The sequence below is a fragment of the Hemibagrus wyckioides genome, linkage group LG25, assembly GCF_019097595.1.
Source record: "Hemibagrus wyckioides isolate EC202008001 linkage group LG25, SWU_Hwy_1.0, whole genome shotgun sequence".
NCBI lineage: Eukaryota > Metazoa > Chordata > Actinopteri > Siluriformes > Bagridae > Hemibagrus > Hemibagrus wyckioides.
Genome location: NC_080734.1, coordinates 14,302,530 through 14,322,697, shown reverse-complemented (window position 1 = coordinate 14,322,697; position 20,168 = coordinate 14,302,530). Strand labels below are relative to the sequence as shown.

Sequence of the window (20,168 nt, the reverse complement as noted above, 5' to 3'; positions counted from 1 at the left end):
GGGTTATTACAGTACACAAATAAACACTGTGTTCATAGCCATGTTGAAATTGGGACATTTCTGACCTCCAGTTTAACCAGCTTGTAATTCCCACATAAAAGGTTGAAGATGAAAAAGAGCCCTGTTTTTTAAAGTTGGGAATCTATGTATTCACTTTCACCCATTTGTGTGCGTAGTGCAAGAACAGTACCATGTTTTAAGCATTAAAATAGATTTTCTAGCTTATGCTTGTCTAGTCAGTAGTCAAGTCGAGAAGATTTTATTGTCACTTTGACCATATATAGCTGATGCAGTACACAGAGAAATGATACAATGTTCCTCTGGGACCCTGGTACTACATAAAGACACAGAGCTCCATAAAACAACACAGAAATAAGAGCTCAAAAGACTGACATTGTGGTGAAGAGGATGCTTTACAGTACATTTGTAATAACTTAAGCACTAATCAAGCAGATATTTGCAGGAATTATAAAAAAAAATTGTAAACTTTGTATATCTACACAGAAGCCAAACAAGTGTTAGCTTATGACAACATGTCAAGATGTGTGAACACACTGGAGTCAGAGGTTTCCAGTTGCCATGAAAGTAGAATTAGTTACTCAGTTGACTGTTTTTACTCACTTGATAAGGTTGTTCTGCAGGAAAAATAATAGATCTTTCAATATGTCCCCTGATATCTCACTCTTAGACTTCTCCACTATTGTCTCATTGTTATTGGTAAAAACAGTTTGTCCAACATGTAATAACAATCAATAAGCGCTGCATGTAGATATTAATAGTGGCACCGATATCCAAATGTCATAGGGATGAATAAGCTTTTTCCAAAGAATTTGTAAAATACATATCAGGCAACATATCATATCAATATCTACACGCTTGCACACAAAACACAACACTAAAAATGCATGGTGCGTGAAAACAAATTTAAGCATGACAGGACTAGATTGCCTTTTGGCCCTTTGCATCAATATTGAGGTGCAGGAAGATATCCCATGGTGCTGCCAAAATTGGTTCTGCCAGTTTTAGCCTGTCACATGGTGAAAAGGAGCAACCCAGCTGAACACGGAAGAGTTTCTGGCAGACAGATTCCTCTTTGTTGTCTGGAGAAAAAATGGATGGTGTTAAGATATTAAATTCTGTATATTCCTGATTCATAGTAAGCAGAATTATAAGCCTTTGTGATAGAGTACTATACTTTTTTATGTAGGCAGAGGTTCACTTTTGTCTTTATTCTTTTGTACAACTGAAATGAATGACAAGTCTTGGACAAAATTCACTTTACACAACTAAATGTGTTCACAGATTTGACAGGAAAGAAAGCATTTAAAACTACTTAGAAACATTATAGAAATTGTTTTGCTTACTGAGTCCATAAACTGTGCATTCATCATAATTGCCTTGTGTTCATGAAACCTGACACTGTTGATTAATTATCAAAAAAAGTAAGACCCAGAAATGTTATGTAATTAAAGAAAAACTTTAGCAGTAGTAATATAACTTCCACAGGCACATCTGGAAAAATATATTTGCAATTGCATGACATACAAGATAAAGTGTTCATTTTGAGACCATACTGTATATTTCATTGGATTGTTTTTTATTAGCTCACAGTTTGTTGCAAAAATGTACATAAACTCAAGACTCAACACTGAGATATCATTTATGAAACCTGATACAATTTGATTGAACTCTTGCTTCCAAGTATGTCTGTCACATATCCTTGAACCGTACAGAGTTGGGAAAGAATATGAAAGTAGATCCTTTCTTTTACTCTATATACAGGGAAACATATTTCCGTACATATTTCTGCAATCAGTGAAGAAATGCCATGCCCACTGACTGGCTTTAAATGTTTTACACCAATAGTAGAAGAGCTAATCATCACATTATACAGCAACACACTAACACTGCATTTTAAGGTACGTATTTGATTGTATCAGCAGCTGGCAGCTCAGTACAGGAAGCGGGAAGGAATATATTACTTCACTGTAGAAAAACCTAGTTGCTCTTCAGAATATAGATGAAACTGAGTCTGAAATTTCTCCAAGAAAATTTAGTTCACACTCCAAAATATGCAACTCACCTATAACAAAGATTATATTTCTTGGAGCTAGACTTTGTAGTAATATGTACTGTATGTCCAAGGACACTGGGGTTTCCTGACTGAAATGAAAATTAATTTGAAATGATAGGATAATCGATAATCAGTCATTTATTTCAGGCACAAGCCATGAACTATAGGAGAAAGGGTGTATTAAAATACACAATATCCTTAAGTCTATATATTCTGTACCTCAAGATGTAGTGTACCTTTTTGACAGCAAAGAAAAGAGTTTATGAATCAGATTGTTTTTGTGAGCACATTGAACCAGTCTCTCTCTCTCTCTAGTCTGTTTCAGGAAAGACTGCATTGTCAGGTTTGGGCTTGGCCAGGTTGGCTCGCACCCGTGCCTGGTCAACTGCATCTAGCAGGTTTTTGGCATCCATGGCCAGCGTATGAGCTGCTGCCAGCATCTGCTTCTTGCACTCCTCCTTCAAAGAGGTGATGGCGTTTTGTTGGGCCAGCCGCATCTTACCGATCAGCTCCGCCATGTCCTTATTCAGCAGCTTCTGTGTGCCCTCAATCTATGAGCACAGAGAGACACAACCTGAACCACATGATAACACGCTGACACTTTCCTAATCACTTTCTTATCACCTGGGCTCCACTTTCCTGCTGTAACTGGAAAATGTTCAGGTTTGAGGGTAGTTTTACTGTACAGAGAGATAACTGTGAAGGAAGAAAAACCTTGGGATATTAAACTAGGAAAAGAAAAAAAAAATTGCCTTCAAGGCAATTGTGGGAAACTGCAGCTACTTTGCAAAGTTACCTCGGTCCTTATAGCTCCTTGTAAAGATGGAAGAACCTCATCAACACTGGAAATTAAATCCCTCAAAGTCATTCCAACAGACTGTTGAAAGAAAAAGAAACAATTATAAAAACAATATGAAAAGATCCAAAAACAAAAATACGGTACTTGCATAAATATCAGCCAAATGGTGTCTTATGGCAGTTTTCCACATCATCCTAAAATAATTTGAAACTCCCAGCGTGTTACCTTGACTACGGATATGTACTCAGTGGATGGTACTGTGTTCACATCATTTTTCAGCTGCACTACCACTTTAACCAGATCCATGACACACTGGTACACCTTGTCCTCAGAGCGATCTAGCTCCGCTGTAGGGGCAGGCTGACAGAGAGACAAGGCAGTGATTCACGACAGCACATTAAAAATGATGATCAGTCATCCGAAATATTATAACACTCAAGTGGCACTGATTGAACTTTGAATGAACTTGCAGTGAAGATTCACTTGAAAGATTATGCAGATTATATCTCCTGACTGGCCATGCAGGAAGTGTGTGTCGATGTGTACACTATGTCATTACCTGCACGGAAATTCTTGGGGGCTTTTCAGGAGGCTTCTGAAGTTCATCTGTAATTAAGTTTAAGGAGAAAGGTTAAGTGAGTCAAACACTGGATCATGAACATAATGTGTATTTTAATGCAACAGACAGAGAGTAAAACACTCCTATATAGACTGAAATGAGGGCTTACCATGGTTAGGCTGAGGTTCTGGTTCCTAACAGAGAACAGAGAGTAAAATAAAAAGGTCTGAGTAAAGGGTTCTGCTTGGTCTTAGGGTTACGCCTAATATTATCTCAATAATGTACAATGTTCCTTGTGTACATGAATACAAAAAAATATTAACACTTGAAATGCAATATAATGAAATGGCCATAATTCAGTTTTCTGAACATGAACCAGTGGGGTTTCAGAAACACATCCTCTGTTGCTTCAATCACACAAGTTCACAAATGCAAATGTCTTATGTTTAACAAGAACCTTTCTGTTTTTTTTATTGGTCAATTTTTCCTCGTTGTTGTATTTCCTCATTGTAGCAGCTTTGACGTCTTCTAAATATCATATCATAAAATTATTTTACACTGTATATCGTCCACCAAACAGACTTTGCAAAAAGCAGTGCACCTAAAAACCACATGACGCTGAAGCACTTGCACTGCTCCTCATGTCCAGCAACTGAAGACGCCATAGAATAAAAAATGAATATAGACTCAAAACCACCTACCGTCACAACAACTGTTTTCTCATTTATTTTAGGGGCCTTAAAAAGAGCAAGACATGAAAATCAGTATCACACATCCCCAAGAATAATGGTGATAACGTAAAATATAAGATATATGTATTGTGTGGATGGTTCTATATGTTAAAGTTATCCTCATTCATACCAGAAGCTTCTCCTCTTTCTCCAGCCACTGTTTGTCCTCCACCATCTCATTCTTCTGCTTCTTTATGGTATCCCGCATTCGCTCCTTTTCTAACTGCCACAGGCGCTGTGCATCCTCCATGCTGGATGGTCCCACGCTGAACTCCCCTTCCTGTCCCATTCAAACAGAATAGAAGAAAGTGCATTTCAAATCATTTAAAGGACACACAGTCAGTTCAGATAAAGGACTTACAGGCATATTTATACTATTGTTACATGCAATCACATTGTAAATGTCAATAAAATGTTAGAACAAGCTGAAAGGCAGGCTTACTCCTAGACTGAGGCGCCGAAGTGGCATGCTGGGAACTATGAGGTTGCTGGTGGAGTCTACAGGAGACTGATAGTCACATGGACTAACCAAATCTGGAGAACTGGCACACAAAGCCTCATTTAGCTGTGGAAGAAAATGTAGTGTATTAGAGGAAAGCACACACAAGGACTGTCAAAAGTCTAAACATAAATAAATGAATATTGCATATCTAATTGAACACAATACCTGAATATGCAGACCGATGCTGAGGGTATTCCCAAAACGAACAGGGTTTTGTCTTAAAGGCTGCATGCAAAGAGAAATAGACAACTATGAATGCAGGGAGGAATCTAAGGCTTATATGTGAGTCACAATGCACACTTGACTAAATAATAAGCAGGCCATACAGTACCTTGGGAGGCGGTTCACTAAAGTTGAACTTTGGCTCAAGAAACCTGGTGGCTCTCTGTCTGTCTCTCTCCTTCTCTGCTTCCAGGTCCTTCTCCATTTTATGAACATCACTGGATCATTCAGAATGCTTAGGTTAACAATTTAGTGCAACACAGACACACTTGCTCTAAGTAAAAAAAAGTGATGTATACAATGTTTTAGGAACAATTCCTGAGACTATTAGTGAGAGATTACTTGATATTGCAGACAAGTTCAGTGAAGGTGGGCCTCTCGTTGGGGTCGTAGCTCCAGCAGCGGGTCATGAGTGAGTACAGGGCAGGAGGGCACAGCTCTGGCTTAGGCAGTCTGATGCCCATCTCCAGCTGGTTAATCACTTCACGGTTCTCCAGCCAGTAGAAAGGCTGCTGCCCCCGACTCAGTATCTCCCACATGCAGACAGCTGGATATGAGCAGCACAAAAGCAGCTAAATTGATTTTTCTCTGAGCGAGCTGAAAGAACCAAAATCCACACCAAAGGAATGCTAATCCAATCCAATTAGCAAAAGAACTGCAAAGCACAGAATTAATGGATGAACTTAATCAGCAAAGTAGTTAACTCCAGGTTCATTTGGTAAGACCTAATTTCATGGCCTTTAGGCAGAAGACCACAGAAGGATCAGCTCTCTACTGCACTCATATCACAAAACTGACATCTAGAAGGGCAATTCCTCTATTAATATCTATCTACCAGATAGACTGAGTCCATGATTATAATTCAGAGGAGTCTATAGCTCAAGTCCTCTAAAGGCAGGCCAGGCTAATGTTATTTAAGCCCACAAGCAGCACTATCCATTATCTCAACATATCAGAGAGAATTTCCAAATTCTTCTCAGGTTCAAGGGGAATGCTGGCATTAAAACGAAGGATGTCTAGTCTGCATTTATACCCAGAGGCACAGGTGCAGAAATGTCGACCCTTGCCTCTGGAGCACTCAGTAAGCAGACTTATCAATGCATTGGCCAGCTGTTCAAATGTATTATTACATTTGAATACTGAATTGAATCCAAAATATAGTATAAATCTAACCCTAACCTGAACCATAAACCCATCAACATTTTGTTCTGCATTGAGGGGAACTTGGAATTTTGTCTGATTTCGAGATTCCACTTTGTACTGTTGATTTTCTAAATATGATTAGAACATTATTCTGATAGACAGTTGAAAGATCCATTAATCCTTCATTCTTGGCCAATAAAATAATCTCTTGGCCATGATGAATTTGCTTCTAGTTGAGCTCCAGTGCAACCTTTAATCCCAGTGGCACAACTTCCAGCTCACATGCCCACACATGCATTTTAATCCCTTAACGCATAGACAGCTTACCAAACATCCACACGTCACTGGCTGTGGTGAACCGACGGAAGTTTATAGACTCAGGGGCCATCCATTTGATCGGCAATCGTGTAACAGAGGCTGAAAAATGGAAGAGAAATTTTGTTTAGTTGAAACCTAAAATATGTGGTTTTCAATTACATAGCAAAAAGAAAATTAGTTTTGTTAGCACAATAAATGTGATCTGAGGACAGAACTGAGCATTTCTGTCACCCCCCAGAAAAATCTGTGCATTACTTTTTTGTGCCAGGGCTTTTGGAAAATTATAAAAATGTTATATACTGCTATACCAAAATATACTATACCAATTTGGCATGAATCATTAAACAGCAAACAGTCAGTATGGGGTTTTTAACTGGGCATTAAAAATGGTAGTCATATTGTAGGGTTTTATAACAAAAAAATAATATTCATAGAAGCACAAGGTTTGCTGACTTAAGATTTCAAATAGTATATAAAGCCAGGCCAACTCAGGACCCCAAAGCCTGCATCATTTCACAATTGCCTGTAAGGGATACTGGAAATCAGATTTCGGCCAGATGTAGCCTGTGATAAGGTTCCCCACTCCCTAAAGCTTAGTTCTCTTCTCTCAAAACATGCATGACCACAGTGTTTTGATATCATGATGCCATTACAACTGAGTATGTTTTAGTGCTGGTGGAGTCTTTTTCCACACATAAGCAGTTATGGACCTGATTCCAGAACAATAAAGTTAGCAATATTTATATTTGTAGAATTAGCTGAGTGTGCAATTTCAGACAAAAAAATCTGCTCTTACAGCAGCACTTTTGTAAGCTATATGCAACCAAATTACAGAGTGGAACAGTGGCATACATCAAGTGTCATTTTCTTTCTAGCTAACTAAGTTAAATTGTGTTAAATTGTGTTGTGTTAAATTTACTGAAGGACAGCAAGTTACACAAAAACCTCCATCCAAGCAAACATAATTACCTAACAAGCAGGTAAGCAAAACTTACAGTACAAACATCTTAAAGTTGTAATTCTTGGCTTATCTCCTATTTCCTGTTCATTTACCATCTACATTTACATTTATAGCATTTGGCAGATTCACTTATTTAGAGCGACGTACAAAATTGCTCTGAAGTCTCCATCAATGAATACCTCAATACTGCTTCACTAGGACACAGACTAAGGAAACCATCAGACTAAAAACTCTTTCTCTCTCTCTCTCTCTCTCTCTCTCTCTCTCTCTCTATATATATATATATATATATATATATATATATATATATATATATATATATATATATATATATATATATACACTATATTGCCAAAAGTATTCGCTCACCCATCCAAATAATCAGAATCAGGTGTTCCAATCACTTCCATGGCCACAGGTGTATAAAATCAAGCACCTAGGCATGCAGACTGTTTTTACAAACATTTGTGAAAGAATGGGTCGCTCTCAGGAGCTCAGTGAATTCCAGCGTGGAACTGTGATAGGATGCCACCTGTGCAACAAATCCAGTCGTGAAATTTCCTCGCTCCTAAATATTCCACAGTCAACTGTCAGCTGTATTATAAGAACGTGGAAGTGTTTGGGAACGACAGCAACTCAGCCACGAAGTGGTAGGCCACGTAAACTGACGGAGCGGGGTCAGCGGATGCTGAGGCGCATAGTGCGAAGAGGTCGCCAACTTTCTGCAGAGTCAATCGCTACAGACCTCCAAACTTGAACCCTATGGATTAGGAATGGGATGTCACTTAAGTTCATATGCGAGTCAAGGCAGGTGAGCGAATACTTTTGGCAATATAGTGTATATATATAAGGTGGATCTATATATATATATATAGACTCTGTGTATATATATATACACTGACATGCTGAAATGTTGTTGATACCAACATGATGCAGCCTCAGAAAGCTCCTGGAATATATCTGACATTAATGTTTATTTTACAAAGGTTGAAGCTCATCTCTCAAACTGTCAGACCACTCACTAAGTTATGCAGATCGGTGACCTCAGAGCTGTCATAAAATCTCAGAGCTAAATAGGAAATGTAATTAAATACATGTTGAGCAAGTAAGATATAAATGTGATAAATAACGACAAGTAAATGGTGCAGAGGCCAATAATGAAAAGTGTATAGTTACATAATCAGTAAAGAAATAATACACGGTTTTCTGTTCGATAATGAGTTAAGGTTTAGTTTCTAGTGAATCACACGTAACTCCATCGCTGTTGAACATTAATATTAATAAATGAGTAGTGTTTTGCTGATAGAAAGTTTCACAAGCAGTTAACATATACATATTTGAGACAATTTCTTAAGAAGAGTTACATGAATCCATGTCATAGTTAAACCTCACAACAGTTCAGAAAACATTAAACCACACTTTAAATAAAAGGTGGGGACAATAAATAAATGAATTTGATTATACAGTCATTCCATCCTGCTAAGTGATGCCTCAGTACATGGCTATTGAGCTGGTCATCATTAATATTCTGCTAGAGGTTGCCTGACTAAGATTGAGCAGCTGCAGGCCTTTGAAAAGCCCGGTGCTTTTATGTGCCTACAAATCAGCCGAGGCTTACCTTTGTAATATTCCTCATTCTCTATGTATCTGGACAGGCCAAAGTCACCGAGCTTCACACAGTCTGGTGCAGCAACAAGCACATTTCTCACAGCGATGTCTCTATAATACATGTAGAAGTTAGTGTAAATGTGTTCTTTATCTTTGATTGTAAATAAGCAGAGAAAGGGCATATTCTTTCAAAGGACTCGGATAACCATACCTGTGTACCATGTTCTTTCCCTGTAAGTAAACCAGAGCTTTGCAGATCTGCAGGCTAAACAGGACTAGTGTGATATTGGTCAACGTTTTCTCGTTTTTGGCCAAGTAATCTCCAAGCTGAAATTTTAAAAAGTAAAATAAAATCAACATTTTGAAATTAATCACTGGAAACAATGCATTAAACAGGGGGATTTCCTTACTGATGGAATTACAGTATTGATTAATTAGAATCAAGCATTTCTCCTTTCCCGAGTTAAACAGTAGCTCGTCTGTTGTATCGGATCACGCGGGCCAGCCTTCACTACCCACGTGCATCAATGAGCCTTGGACGCCCATGACCCTGTCGCTGGTTCACCACTGTTTCTTCTTTGGATCAATTTTAATAGATACTGACCACTGCAGACCGGGAACACCCCACAAGAGCTGCAGTTTTGGAGATGTTCTTATCCAGTCGTCTAGCCATCACAATTTGGCCCTTGTCAAACTCGCTCAAATCCTTACATTTGCCCATTTTTCCTGCTTCTAACACATCAACTTTAAAGACAAAATGCTGACTTACTGCCTAATATATCCCACCCACTAACAGGTGCCATGCTGAGGAGATAATCAGTGTTAATCACTTCACCTTTCAGTGCTCATAATGTTATGCCTGATCGGTGTACATACAAGGTATCAATATGGTCCACTCATCACTTTATAATCATCACTGTCTTTAATACATTAAATATATAATTGTATTTTTGGGTTTTCTGGCGGTGCAAACTTAAAAAAAAAATTAAATACGCCCTCTGAAGCATCTCTGCCACTTACCTCACCAAACTGGTAGAGCTCCATGACGATCCACACAGGTTCCTCCTCTATAATTCCAATCAGACTCACTATATGAGGGTGGTCCAGCTGTTTCATAATAGCTAAGAGATTAGGTAAGCCAGAAACATGAATGAGGTTAGCAAACTAGAAGAGCTGTTAATGACTGAGATTTTTCTTCTTTGCATATTGTATAATGATAGAAAACTTCTCATTTTTACCTGCTTCACTCATGAATTTATCCATGATATCAGGTGAGCACTCTTTACAGGTCTTTACAGCCACTTTGATTTTCTCACCATTCTAATTCAGACACACAATGTTTTAACTATTATATAAAATATGTATAACATATAATTCCAGTATCTTTTCCCAGATATTCAATTATTCAAAAGGAACAGAAAAAAAACGAATAAGTTTTTCCAATTCACCTCTTTTTTGTAAACTCCTTCATACACCTCTCCAAAAAAACCCGCGCCCAAAATACGTCCCAAATTAATGGACTTTCTAGAGATTCCGTATTTCACCACTGAACACAAAACATAAAGTGCTCATGGGTGTCTTTGTAAATGTAAAGATGAGTTACAGGAGTACAGTATCAATAAAAAAGGCAAAAAATAAAACATTATACGTACCAGGAGGTGGAGGTTTTTCATCTGGAATTTCACAGTATATATCAGAATCTGAAACATGCATGAAACTGGTATGAAAAAGCTGTTAAAAAAAACCAAAGCAAATTAAAGGTTGATTTGTGATGACCAATATCTGGAAGAGCAAACATATGGGTACTCACTCCTACTGTGCCGTTCAGTATCTTTTGGTTCAGGCAACACGAGACTAAAGAATAATGTGAGAAAACATTTAGGAAAATCCAGAAAATTGTACTGTATAGGTACAACCAGAAGGTATACACTTACCCTGAGGGGATTGCAGGAAGGGAGTTACGGAGCTCTGTACCTAAAACAGTTATATGATATGGCTTTATTATTAAGAGTGTCATTCAATAGCATTTAACATAAATTATGCTGGTGACTGCTGCTAGAAATTCGAGCTAAGACTTAAAATAAGGCGAGACTTAATATGAATTAAATCTTGTGTAGTTTCACCAACAGATCATCAATTATCCTTTCATAGTCCTAAGGAAATATGTAATTGGTGAACTATATTATATGACATTCGGAAAGATAAATGGAACCTCTGGCTTACTTTTATTGGGCCGAGATATCACTGATGAATCTGTGTTGTTCTCCAACCTGCAGTAGCCATCAATCAGGTCAGCCATGTTCTCTGCCATTGCCAGTGTAGGTACATTGACTGAGAGAGGCTGAGAGGTAAATGGGCACAATAATGCTGTTATGAAAGAGGCATTTTATGAACTACATTTTATAGCTTGGAACCACAATGAGATGCTTACCTGTTTGGCTCCCTTGATGTCAATGTCTAACAGAGCTTTGGTGTCACTTTGTGTAGTGCACTTAATACTTCGGATCTGTTTAAACTCGGCTAGGCAAACTGTCTGAAAGAAAAACAAAATCGAACATGCAATGAGAAATAGTCGTTACAATTGCGAACGACATTTGTCAAATAACACAATAATATCATACTGGTTACACACAATACTTGTCATCAAATGTGTTAATAAGCTCATTTGCTTCACAAAATTTAGGCTCCATACAATTCATTAAGACCTGTAAATTCATGTAATTTACAGAAACCACATGGGCCTGAGAATCTGAGTCTAATTAGTATGTGTAATTGGATGCCATAATGTTGCTATGTACCATCTAAAATTTCACATCAATAATTTAACTTGGTTTATTACATTATAGAGAGAATTAAAGGAATAAAAACGATACATCATTTATTCATTTTCAGTAACTGCTTTATCCTGGGTAGTGGAGAGACAGTGGAAGAGATGCCAGTCTATTGTAGACACACACACACACATACACGCACACACACACACACACATCCACAAACTCGTACCTACCTATGATTTATCCAATCCACCTACTGCAAATTGTTTTGGGGGGAAATCGGTTATGGAGGAAGAGCATATGAAACCATGGACTTTAAGCCAGCAGCACTACCTGCTGTGCCAGCAGACCACCAAATACCATTATTAACAATAAAATGAGTGGATTGATTTTGAAATAAATGGATTTGTTTGACATGCACACATTCTGACCACAGCAGGGATAATGCCAATTTTGCTGTTTGATATCAAATATCTCATTATATCTTATAACAGATCATCAGCACATATTCACTGAAATGTCAACACAGTGACAGACTATAACAGGAACGTTTTCGAATAGTTTTAATTATTTCTATACTTGTTCAGGAGCTCTGTAATACATCAACAATAAATTTAATATTATAATATTCCCAAGTAGTAAATCAACGCTTTCTTTGATTGGTAGACAAACTGTGCTATTTTTATTCATTTATTTCCGAACACTTGAAAGAATTTCACATTTGAACCATTTTTTACCGATGAATCGCTTTGTGCTCGCTGGCGAATACCCCTTGCTCCGATGACTAAATCCACTGTTAGACTCCAGCCTTGCTGTAAGAAGATGACAACAACGACATGACATCTAGATCATATAGACCCAAATCATTCTCAGATGATAAACAAAGCAATCGATAAAGTCGTTAAAAACTTACCACTAGTTCACAAGGGAAAACCTCTTCATTAAAATTAATGAATTCCCCATAGGTCTTAAAGAACTTGACCATGCACTCTTCCTCTCTGAGTGTGCCATATTGCTGAAACGTCTGCTGGATCATCTTCCTGAGCTGCTTCGGCTGAGGACAAACAACGACAAGATCTCCATGTAGCCCAGAACAGTTACTGAGCCCTAATAACTGCTGATGTTAGAGGTACATTATAAGGCTAGAGGTTTGTGGAAACCTGCTTATCACACTCTTAGGTGCTTTTTGAACATCCCGTTCCAGATTGAGTCCCTCTTTGCTTGAGAATGTTAAAGGAGGTCATTCTTACCATTTGCAATAACATTGTACAATAGTTCACCTGTGTGTGACAGGTGATAACATCTATCTATCTATCTATCTATCTATCTATCTATCTATCTATCTATCTATCTATCTATCTATCTATCTATCTATCTATCTATCTATCTATCTATCTATCTATCTAGCTGGCTAATAATAAACTCTATTCTTCTTGGAAGGCTTTCCACTAGATTTTAGAGTGGGGCTATGAGGATTTGTGATCAAGTAATGTAAACCATTAGACATTGTGCCACTTAGGCACCCCAAGACAAGTGTTCAGGATTCAGTGCTGTTGGTGTTGATCATCCATGTATAAAATACTATATTAGACTATTATCAGTCATTAAACTGATATTGTGACAAATTATTATTACATTAAAAACAGACATTGATTTTAAAAAAAAATCTAATATGCTTACTTTCATACTGTCAATCAGTTTCTGTGGGAAAAAAAGGTCTAGTCCAACATCTTTCCTGGAAGAAAGTATAAAATACAGTTCAACTGCTGCCAAAATGCAGTAACTCAGAATACATTTATAGTACAGATCTTAGTAGACATTTTTATGATTGTTCAATGTTATATGTTACAACACATACCACAGTGCTGTCAAATGCTCCGATTTCTATAAGTGCATGTTTGGGTTGCCAGATTGGGCTGCCAGATTGCATACATTAATGCAGTTATTCTATATAGTTTCTATAGTAACAACTTGCATTACAATTCGATCGAAATAAATGGATTAGAAAAAATGTTTTTTTGGAAGGAGACAAGAATGTCAGTGCTTTGTAATGATCTGACTGATCTGTCAGCTGTTTTCAGATTAAGTTTTTTCAGGCTTTGAGGTTTGTATTTTGTCTTTAAATTGGCATATTGCATATTTTAGTCTAACTAATTAAAAAAAAAGGAAAAAAATTGAGGCCGGCAATGGAATTAATGCTATAGCTATTATAACGTAATAATAGCTGTATTAAATGACAATAAGAATAAACTTGTTTAATGGGCAGTATCTTAAACTGGAAAAAATAAGACACTCTCTGCAAGGGTCTTCCCAGAAGTTCTACGCAATCTGGCAACCTTTTTTGTCATTTGTTGTAAATAAATATATATATATATATATATATATTTATTTACAACAAATAAAGCAACCTTTTTTGTCATTTGTTGTAAATAAATATATATATATATATATATATATATATATATATATATATATATTTATTTACAACAAATAAAGCAACCTTTTTTGTCATTTGTTGTAAATAAATATATATATATATATATATATATATATATATATATATATATATATATATATATATATATATATATATATATATATATACATATAATTTTATTTATTTATTTGTTTATTTATTTATTTTTTATTTATATTTATTTATCTATTTATTTTTTTTTTCTTTTCTTTTCTCCCTCATGTCTTCTTTGTACAATGTAACTGATGCTTTATGTCTGATGGGTAAAGGGTTGGGTTGGGCTATGTTGTATTTCTTCTGTTTTTTCTTTGCATATTGTAAAATTGTAAATAAAGAGACCTTTGTCAAAAAAAAAAAAACTTGTTTCATGGATGTTGGACATCTTTAAATGTAACTGCAAACATAAAATTTGGAGTCATTTTTAATTAAAATGTTAGCTTTGACAAACTCAGTGTGGTATGAGAGGAATAAAACACTTTGGGATGTGTTGTTTTAGAAAAATAAATAAAAAATACTATTGATGAAATGTGACCGATTTCTAACTTACTCTAACAATTCAAAATTGGACTTCTTCTCCAGGCCTTTGGCATTCATGTCTTTGTAAAACCTCCTGCCAGGAAGACAAATCAGCCATAATGTAGAAAATAAAATAATTAAAAATATCCAGAATAATAATACATGTATTACAAAATTATGCATATTATTGCTTTATATAAAAATGGCCTAAGAGTTATTATTAGTCCTACCTGATCTCCAGACACCCCAGCTGCAACGCCATGCCATCACTGACTTTATTAGAATACTGCTGCATGTAGTCATTGCGAACCTGTGCCACACCAACACATGATATAAACTATTAAAATCAATGAATCAGTTCTAAATAGGAGATCAATATGTTCTGTGTTATCATGTTAACCTGGTGATAGAGATATAACAGTGAAGTTCTGTCTTCTTTAAAGGTCTCCAAGAAATTAGCTGGTATGTAGCGAATTCTCAGGTCATATCTGAAACACAGGAAACAGTGTTAGAAAAAGCGATGGCTGCAAAACTTAAATAATACCCCTTGGGTTAGGGTTAGGGTTAACCCTTAATGGCTGCAAGTGTAAAATAACCTACTGTTAATTATATTGATTAATTGCATATTATTTGGGAAAGACTATTAATTATTTATCCTGTAAAGCACTATTGCTATTGAAACCAATATTACATAAAATATTATGCCTCATAGCATTCTGGGTTTACAAATGAGAGTTGTAAATGTATTGTGCATTGCTCCTCACCTCCATTCTGCCTCCAAATGGAGTTTTTCATAGCGCTGCTCCACTTCACTTACAGTCAAATCAGGATGCAGCCAGTGATGCTCCTCAGACTTCAGATGTTTGAGTCTCAGGCCAAAGCAGCTGGCATTCTGCACATTAGGACCCAAACGCCCACTGATCAGGATGGACTGGATGATGGCCTGCAAATAGACAGAAGAACAATAAGTCTGTAAATTCTGAAAGTCAGTAAATCAGCAAGGAAAGGTCATATGCAGGGGCACATTTGAGAGATACAGTACCAACCCAAACACCCATATATATATATATATATATATATATATTTATCTTTCCTTAAAACGGAATTTCTTAATGTGTACTTACATTATTCAGAGTCTGAATTTCAGACTGTTACATCATCAGACCAGCAAGAATAAGCTCACGGTTACTGTCAGAGTCCTCCAGTGATAAGTCTGATAACTGAATACTGTTTTCAATATGCACTCCAATTAATAATAAAAATGACAGGGTGTGCTTTTAATCATCACCAACAGGGAGGTGTGATGTAGTCTGATAACTGATATTCAAAATTATTCTGAACTTGCAAAAAATTGTAAACTATATGTAATATTCTAGCTATACTGCAATTACTTATATTTTTATTTTTCAGTAAAGGAATATGTACTTTATCTGTTTGTAGTTACAATTTAATTGTGTAATGTCACAAAACAATATACTTCCATCTTCTCCTTAAAACATACAGGAACAATTTTATTTAAAATTTTACTGCTACAGAGATGCACATCGAGAAACAATGGTATATACACTGTGTACACTGTGTTCACTTCGCCATTTATTGACTCTTACCCTTATCTTCCAGGAGCTATCGCACTTGACAAGTTTGAAGTTTTTCAGGTTGTTGCTGCTGCTGAAGCATACTTTAAGGATTTTCACAGGGCCTCCCTCTCCAGCAAGGGCAAACACAGGAGATTTGGGCCCATTAAAGTCTGGGCTTGGCAACTTCCATGACAGTGTGTTGGTATCACCTGCCATTTTGAAATCTGCTTACAGCAAAAAGCACACCATTACACCCACACCAGGCCTGTGGAGAACACATACAGTACACACACTCATTTATAAAATATTTGTGTTTTTGTTCTTTACAATAAAATTTGGCAATAAAATGTAAACATATTTTCAAACTGTTAGTTGTCTAAAATAACAAAAAGTAAAGATCCAAGCTGTAATGTGAATACATTCAAAGTTAAAAGCACTGAAGTAGATTCATCAGCAAAATTAAACAGCAGTAAAATCCCAGGTAACTGTGATCTGTTCACCTCAAAGTGTCCTTATGCAGAAACTAAAAGCATAAATCCATCAGCCCAAAATGTGCATGTTTGCTCTCACTTTCATGGAGATACTTACACAAGCACAATGCCTTCACTTCTGCAAGAGCCTCCTGGCACCACCAACTATTGCAAGCAAAATGAATTAGTGTCCAGTGTGTTTCTCTGTTTCCTCTAAAATTTACAGCCATTTACCAGATCATCTCTATCCATATATTTTTGTTTTTCAATCACATCCTAACGTTACTGGGATTCACATGAAAAACCTGACGGTCGTCAGTGTTTTAAAGGCTCTGACCAGGTGTTTATCCTGATAACACAATGTTGTCCAGAAATGTTAGCTAATCAGTTACCAAGCTAGCAAGTAATGTAAATTATTAAGTAATGTATTAATGTGCTAGGAATTGGTGGCAAGCTCATCTTCACCATCGTAAACAATTCTAGACAACTCTAGACAGGACACAAGTCTAGCTGTAAAATTTTAATTGTAACAATCCTGAAAAATGCCATCACCTCACCAAGAAGATGAATTGCCCAGAAGGCTATTTGTAATGTCAGTGTTTACATTTGTCAGCAGGGATTCTTCTCAGATCGGGAAGTGCATAGTATTGTGTGTGTGTGTGTGTGTGTGTGTGTGTGTGTGTGTGTGTGTGTGTGTGTGTTGTCAAGTGTCCCGCCTTGCTAGTTTTGCAAGCCTGAGGCAATGAATTCCTCATGAGGCTGAAGCTACATGTCTCATTCTCACATCTTGTCATACTATCTATAGGATCATTTAAGGGAATAATAGAGCATTAATTCTTCAGTTACCCTTCAATGAAATAAAGTTCTTGTATTTCAGAGCTGACTAAAGTAGCAACACCTACCAAAAGTTACGGACAATTTCATTTGTATTAGATTTGAAATTAATGCTAATTACTTGTTTTTGCAATGAAGAGGAAACGGAATGGAGACAAAATGAGCTTTTCTCCACCAACCATTTCATCACCACTAAAACAAATACCAGTTTTGTAAGCTTGGTAACACATTAGTGCGATCCAACCCCCAGAGGTCACTTCTACAACTCACAGAGAGAAAATCAGACAGGTTAAAGTAAGGGTTCTCTACAGAAGAGCCGGATACCGTCTATGAAAACATGGTATAACCTCTAAGCAAGATTTCTCATTTCTGCCTACTGTGAATGATGAAAGAATACGCAATTATTTACAGAAAGTATTTTATTGAAATGTAGCTAACTGTGCCTTTTTCAAGTATGGAATCTGACTTTAGCTGAATTACATTTTTATTACACTGTTCCAAGCATACACTGTTCTGTGGGATCTTTCCTGTGGCTTCTATGATGCATAGTTCACATTAGACCCAACTTTAAGTAAACATATAAAACAATGATCCCTGTCAAATAAAAAATGTACAAAAAAAAAAAACATTGGACAAAGAATGAGGAAAATAAACATTAATCACTAAAAATTAATAGACATCCATACAAGAAAGTATGAATATAATTTTATGCAAATGTGGCAGGTCTTCCATCCAAAATTGTACCAAAAAAAACAAGAAAAAGTATGTTAAGCTAATAAAAGAAAAATATGATCATGCTTATCCCCAATCCTTTTTTAAAAACCCATTCTCTTAAGGTCTCCCTAGTGTAGAGTTTCTTTATTATTTTATTGTGATTTTTTTATATTACTTTTTTCACCCTAAGACATCGTGATATCAGTTAGACCCCTTTGCGGCTCAGTAACAGCTGTCTAAATGCTAGCTAAACTGCTCAAGGCAAATTGTTTGAGTTTGAGTTAGCTTGTTTGCTAAGTCAAAGTAAATTCTGGACAAACCTATTTTCATTGTCTTGCATACATGCTAAATTTGAGCTTGCTGAGAAAGATAATTGCTTATTTATTATAGCTGCAGTACTTTTTTCTTAAAAGGGTAACATGAACAAGAAATTCTAGTTTTGTAGATAAAAGAATCTGGAAAAAAACTAAAAACCCTATAACACTGTTGTTCTCTGTCAGAGTGAGCTCGAGCTAGAACATCTGTAGGAAGCAATGAACTCTTAGCTATCCCAAGAAACCTTCGAGTGTATTTATATACACTTAGACGTATAAACAAGAGCTAAGAGAAACTTTCCAGCAGACTATCATGCCAGAACTTGCTAAATGTGACTAAATCAAGTTGCTGCAGGCAAATATATCTCAATCAGTATAGAAAATATTCACTACAGCAGCTGCGCAGGCGATGAGGCAACAGATAACAATGTATCAACACAAAGGATGACTTTGGGTTGTTCTGCTAATCCTGTCAGATGTTATGCTTAACAACAACATAAGACATGATCCTAACATAAGCTACAGTGACACGTCCCATTCGAACCAGGTTCATTAGGATATTAGTAACATTGTTATATCACTGAAGAAAGCATTGACATGACATGGTTGAGACAAATCTCTTTATAATCGCAACAGGTAAGCTTGGGTATCAAAGTATTTTGTTTGTTTGTTTTAACATGGTACAAAGGTATTAAACTGTACTTTTCCTTTTGCTAGGGTGGTGGTGCATCTGGAAAAGGGAATAAAATGTGAGCTATTGAAATGTAGTGTATTAGTCTACACTTATATAATATGTGGTGATCCAATCGTGCACCTACTTACAGGTGTACTGCATTTACGTTACAATATAAAAGAGACACAGTTAGGTGTCAGGGTTGAAGATACCAAGCCAGAGAGAAGGATAGGTGTAGTTTTAGTAGTTTTTATATGTGAGAGTGTAGTAGTAGGCTGTTTGTGCTGTAGCCTGGGCCAGTGGAATGCGCAGTGCAACAACCTGGCCTGCGCAGACATGTCCTACAGGGGAGCTCTATACAGCCAAGCAAATATTAGCTTTTAGTTCCGAAATCAAATAAAAGTTAATTCATTATCTCATAAGAAATTATCTCATATTATGGCTCTGTGGTTAGGTGCTCAAATGTAAATTATGTGCAATCCAGAACCAAGCATGCCACGAGCACCTGACTGTTTCAATCAGGCTATATATTTGATAAAGCCTGCAAGATCAAAGTATGAGATTAACATTAACATTAAGTAATGATTTGATGATTCACTCACCTTGTATAGTGCCTTCAGTCCTGTTCATGTCATTAGAAGAGTCCCTCTTAGTGGTGCCACTCGTTCCGTCTTCAGGTAGGTGGAGGAGGTGAAGAGACTCGCAGGCCACACCTCAGCTTGACTTGCCCTTCGTACTTCCTAGTTCTCCTCTGCAACTTGCTCCAACTTTAGCAAGCATGGGGGAGGAGATTAAAAGTTTACTCCTGCTTGTAGACGCCGGGGAGTTTCTGCACAAGAAGAGTAAATGAGTTAAAAGAGAAGAGTTTGCACTCTCAGTTTCCAAAGCTATTGTTAAGAAAGT

The 20,168-nt window shown here is 36.7% G+C and overlaps 1 protein-coding gene across 5 annotated transcripts; it reads right to left on the bottom strand.

Moving 5' to 3' along the window:
- Window positions 1-278: 278 nt before the first annotated feature.
- ptk2bb (protein tyrosine kinase 2 beta, b) lies at window positions 279-20,025 on the bottom strand. 5 transcript variants are annotated; one of them, XM_058379351.1, is made up of 32 exons: window positions 19,868-20,003; window positions 16,849-16,895; window positions 16,291-16,484; window positions 15,448-15,626; window positions 15,084-15,171; window positions 14,914-14,993; window positions 14,715-14,777; window positions 13,372-13,426; window positions 12,605-12,745; window positions 12,429-12,503; window positions 11,349-11,450; window positions 11,141-11,258; window positions 10,852-10,891; window positions 10,728-10,771; window positions 10,570-10,617; window positions 10,366-10,463; window positions 10,156-10,237; window positions 9,938-10,038; window positions 9,129-9,244; window positions 8,928-9,028; window positions 6,358-6,447; window positions 5,230-5,434; window positions 4,997-5,105; window positions 4,831-4,914; window positions 4,606-4,728; window positions 4,294-4,443; window positions 4,134-4,169; window positions 3,602-3,626; window positions 3,433-3,479; window positions 3,099-3,233; window positions 2,871-2,951; window positions 279-2,625 (listed from the first exon to the last, which is right to left on the bottom strand). In XM_058379351.1, exons 3-32 carry the CDS (start codon window positions 16,474-16,476, stop codon window positions 2,386-2,388), a joined length of 3,042 nt encoding a protein of 1,013 aa, XP_058235334.1. In that variant the 5' UTR covers window positions 16,477-16,484; window positions 16,849-16,895; window positions 19,868-20,003; the 3' UTR covers window positions 279-2,385. The 5 variants fall into 5 exon arrangements, with proteins under 5 accessions (XP_058235334.1, XP_058235329.1, XP_058235332.1 ...); XM_058379349.1 differs by having other exon boundaries at window positions 280-2,625; window positions 16,291-16,525; window positions 19,868-20,002; XM_058379346.1 differs by lacking the exon at window positions 16,849-16,895 and having other exon boundaries at window positions 19,868-20,024.
- Between the last annotated feature and the right edge of the window lie 143 nt (window positions 20,026-20,168).